The following is a 4874-nucleotide window of genomic DNA, read 5'->3' as shown; positions in this document are numbered from 1 at the left end:
AAGGCCCAATTACTATAACAATTAATTCTCTCTGCTGTGGTTCAGCATGAAAAAAAGATTTTATAAAGAATTTTCTAGGAGTTTTTGTGTGGCTCATCATAAGAAAAAGTTTTTTTTAACAGTTTCTCTGTGTGTGTCTGTGTGTAGTTTTTTTTTTTAATATGGCACAGCATATAAAAAACTTCTCTTATAATCATGTATATATTCTTCAATTTTTTTCTTATATATATGACTCATCATAAGAAAACACTCATAAATAACAAATTCTACATAATATATAAAAATCACTTGCATTGCAGGTTAAAGAACCAGCTTTTTCTGAGATCTAGCAGGAAAGGCAAAGAACAAGATGATAGAGTATTCTATCAGGCTAAGCCAAGTGTGAATAAAAAATGTAAAGAATTAGTTAAAAATCTTTTCTTATATATAGCAAAATAATTATAATGTTTTATAAAGACGAAAATACCTTGCTAGATCTATAATTCAAGCCTTTGCTCAACTCCTCCCAATACAAAAAAAGTTAAAGACAAAGGTAAGATTTAGCGAAGAGCCGTTCCATATGTCATGTCGAACCATGCGAAAAAAGAGAGAAATATAATTTGTTGAGAGTATTTCCTTACCCCCATCAATAAAAAAAAATAAAACAGACAGAGAATTTCTCAAGACTTGAGCCTCTTCTTATTGTGCCTTGCCAGACCATATAAAAAGGAAAGCGAGAATAAACAACACTAGATCAATGCATTTTCTTATAAATGCCTGGCAAGATTTACAAGCTGACAAAAGCAGACACTTTCCATTTCCCTCTTCTTAGTCTAGGAAGTCCAGTGAGAAGTGAATAATTCTGTGCAGTTCTTGAAAATAGTTTGCGCACAAAGGTTACAACGAGAAAATGTCACATGTGTCATAAGATGGAAAGACAAAGGTGTTAAGGGAATCAAGTTTCGGGGTACATTTTAATAAAACTGCAATCTTCCAGTTTACAACTTCTAACTCAGATTTAAGTGGATTTGGGAAATCAATTCTGTTGTATCACTGACAACTGTTGTATTTTATAATTCTATAACTCGTACTGCTATTTGTAATTAAAAATTCTCAAGAAATTAGCCTGTCCTTAGATGCTTTATTTTCCGACTTTTATTTTTAAAAAGTAGATCTAGATCTAGATTCTACTACCCTGGGCACATCATGTTTATTTTGTTTGAAAGCGCTTCTTTCGAGGAAAGCGTTGCTGTCGCTCAATACAAACATTTTAATGTGTAGTTGCAGAGGGCGTGAGAATAAAAGTAAAAAAATAAGCACCTCAACTGATGAATAATCACAACACAAATTCATCAAGAACTGATTAACGAGGTGAAATGCAGCAAAGTAAGAACAGCTGGAGATCTTGTAGTTCCGTTCGTTTAAGTCCACAATTCATTTGTTTTCATCCAGAGAAGAAATCCAGAAGTCTTGATGACCAAATATATATTAGAGGCAACACAAAGAACAGGGATGCAACCTAACTGCAAAACATCAAATTAGAAGTCTATATAGTAAAATTCAGGGGGGGGGGGGGGGGGCCCCCCCCTCCATACTTTTATTAGGTCAGGGGGGCAAGTCCACTGAAACCCCCCTACTCTTCACGTTAACAAACGAAAGTACAAAATCACCCGCCCAAAAGCTTTCACCATCCCTGTTGGTCAGCCTGTATTCACAATTAATTACCGACACTTTCCGGTACAGACTGGTGTACTCAGCCACATGTGCCATCATCACAAAACATAGATTCTAGATCTAGATCTAGATTTCTCTAGATCAAGTTCTAGCATGTAGATCTAGATCTAGACTAGACAGTAAAATGTTTCAAACAATCGAAATTCATCCCCCGCCAGTTATCGTCTGCATGCAGGTTTTGTCTGAACTCTTGAAACCGTGTTTGAAAGAAAAGTACAGAAACACAGAAAGAAAACAGTTTTGAACAGATAATTTAAAATTTCACCTTCGAAAGTTGTAAGCTGGACTATCAGAACATAAAAATCAAAACTTTTTAAAGTTAAGTAACTTCTGCATTATCCATGACGAGCACATCAACTCTCACAGAACAACCATGTATCAGGAGTAAACAACCGCCATCTTGACGGAAGCGATAGGATCACGTGACAAGTTGCCAGTCAACGAGACGCCAAGAGTATCGGCCATTAATAGCGATTTCTCGACCCTTGACAAAGAAGGTCAATAGACATTATTGATCGATGTATCGAACCGTGGACAGAGCTGTTTTAGCTGTGAGCAGTTTCGGCCGAGGTTAAGTGCCAATGAAACCCTGTCAATATTGCCCAACATTACTTACGCGCGTGTGGCTTCTGTGTTAATCCACGCACCGCGCGCGGTATTATTTACATGATCATGTAACATGTGGAGAAAAAGAAAGAGTGGGGGCTACGTATGTACACACTAGCCTAACTCGAACACTGTTGAGCAGTAAATTGCAATTTGGCTAGATCTAGCTGGCCCATTTATTCCTGATCGTAGTTCCTATACAATCCCCTAAGACGGACTCACTTTCAATCAATGCTCTGCAGTGGAATTTCTACATTTCAGGGCCTATATATAGATTATAGGTATCGATGCCCAGAGAGAGAGCCTAATTGGCGGGTATTTTGTCAATTTTGATTGATTGGTGATGCGATAACTAGCCTATGTTCTTGTGTGTAGCGGAATTTTTGTTTTATTATTTTGGGGGGTTTGGGAAAAGGGGGGTGGGGTATTCTGATTAAGCTCGCTGGCCATGGTTGGAGCACATTGTGCAGAAGGCCATTGGGCGACATGCTGACAAAAACTGATGAGTTGGCCTACATCTCCGAAGGGAGCCCTAGATTGATAGGAATACATGTAGATAGGCCTATACATATCACGCTTATAGGTGAAGTTTTTTACAATTTATAAGTATAAAATAATTTTAAAAAGCATGTTAATATTTAAAGAATACAGATTTAACCCTAATGTCGATATTTGGCCAATATATCTCCATTTGTGGATTGCGAGAAGTAACTCGTTTTGTCTGCACACCTCGCAATTATTGATTTGGTGAGTGTTATATTTGTAGGCCAAGCCTTACATAGCTTATTGATTTTACCCCCCCCCCCTCCCTTTTTGTCACTCACGAAAAACAAAACATACAAAAAAACCACCAACAACAACAACAAAAACAACCCCAGTTAAATAACAAAAGCTGGTAGGTTTTATTCCTGTCCCCAGAATATACATTCACAGAGAACAATTCTTTAACACTTGAAAAATGCATAAAATATCTTTCCTATAGCTCTCCTTTTTTATAAATGTAGATATAATATATTATTTTTACGCCCTCGTCAACACAATTTAAATCATTTAGGAGGCAGGTTTCTGACCCTGCCTTTTAGGGTCAACGTGAGCTGAGAGGAATACCAATTATCCCAATAGAAAGATAGATTCGAGGTACTCTACAAAAAGCCTAGGTCGGTATACTTCCAGTCGGGAATCGAACTCGGGTCTCCTACGCGTGGCAGTGATGTGCCTGTAATAACCGCTGTGTCACGGATACTGGTACATATCACTGTATGTGACGCTACACTCTTTACACTTGCCACAACCAAAGCAAACCAAATCAAGTGGGTGGTTGGCGGGTGCTCCGGTGTGTTTTGCTTCTTCTACTTCTACCCTATCAAACATTTATCCACCTTATCTACCCTCCCTCTATTTTGTATTTATTGTTATTCTCTTGCAACACCTGATCTTCGACACTTATTTGACCTTATTGTGTTGCAAGTGCCGTAAAACACTCGCTAAAACAAACCAAACCAAACCAAACATAAAGAACGCACGACAATTTGAATAAACAAAGAAACACGTGAAAATTGCATTGCTGGGTTGTAATTTGATTTTAATCGATCTTGTAGAGAAAGAAAGAAACATACAACACCAAAATGAAGAGGCATGGAAGAAAACAGACCCAGTCAGACTCAAATTTTGATAAAGGAAATTGAAAAATAAAATGATTGTCATCCATCATATTTTTTTTTTAACATTAGACATAAGGTAAAAACCGAGCCGCGGTGTGTGAACTAATTTATTTTGAGAACAACCAACTTAATATGAGACCCGCACGCTCACATGATGTCATTATGACCTTATACACTTGCAAGTGTGGTACGGCAAAACTCACCACTGATACCTGTCCCCGGGGTTTTATGCACCCCGCATAATGTAGCAACATTTGATAATTTTTTGCATAATTTCTGATTAGATATAGATTCTACATGTATTTTCTTTTATCATTCTTTGTTAAAATTAACAGACTCGCATAATTTCACATTTTGGGGCTCAGTTTCAAGTTTGCCTAATTTCAGAATTGTTCTTGCATAAAACGACGGGGACAGTGATACTGATATTTTTTAAAATGTGAGAAGCAAGATTCTAACAGTAACGTAAGACTGTTTGGTAGGCCTAGATCATCGGGTTGACGAGTCCTGAAAAGAGGGACAGGCAAAGCTTGGCGAGTCGTGTCGGGGAATCTGGGTCAGAGTCAAGAGTCCTGGTCCTGGACTGTTCTGTTCCGCTCTGCATGATCTCACTTTTTGCCGCAGCATTTGACTGATATTGATACAGAAACTGCGAATAAAATGATAATAATATGGTCATTTTTGTAGCAGTTGTTAATTTCACTGCTGTTGGTTGTTGTTGTTGTTGTTTGTTTTTGATGTTGCTGCTGTTGTTGATTTGTTTTCAGTTGCTGTTGTTGTTGATGTCAGGGGCGAAGCGTCTATATAATCAAATAATCACTGCTTCCCTTCCTAATTTTGAAACATTGTCGCTGTCAAATTCATCCTTAAACGTAAACCTCTAAAATTAAATGT

General features: G+C 37.5%; 2 protein-coding genes across 2 annotated transcripts in view; both read right to left on the bottom strand.

Moving 5' to 3' along the window:
• LOC101852984 (cingulin) overlaps nt 1-2102 on the bottom strand; it is a gene marked incomplete at its 3' end in the record, with an annotated part of 19916 nt that extends 17814 nt beyond the window's left edge. Inside the window, 1 exon segment of the mRNA XM_035973626.1 lies at nt 1979-2102.
• A 2244-nt stretch (nt 2103-4346) lies between these two features.
• Nucleotides 4347-4874, bottom strand: part of LOC106013935 — a gene marked incomplete in the record, with an annotated part of 9853 nt that continues 9325 nt past the window's right edge. The window contains 1 exon segment of the mRNA XM_013090830.2: nt 4347-4629. Within this exon segment, the coding sequence (XP_012946284.1) occupies nt 4589-4629 (41 nt within the window).

Source organism: Aplysia californica, unplaced genomic scaffold, assembly GCF_000002075.1.
Source record: "Aplysia californica isolate F4 #8 unplaced genomic scaffold, AplCal3.0 scaffold01567, whole genome shotgun sequence".
NCBI lineage: Eukaryota > Metazoa > Mollusca > Gastropoda > Aplysiida > Aplysiidae > Aplysia > Aplysia californica.
The sequence above is the reverse complement of the archived record's forward strand: the minus strand, read 5'-3'. Positions and strand labels throughout refer to the sequence as shown.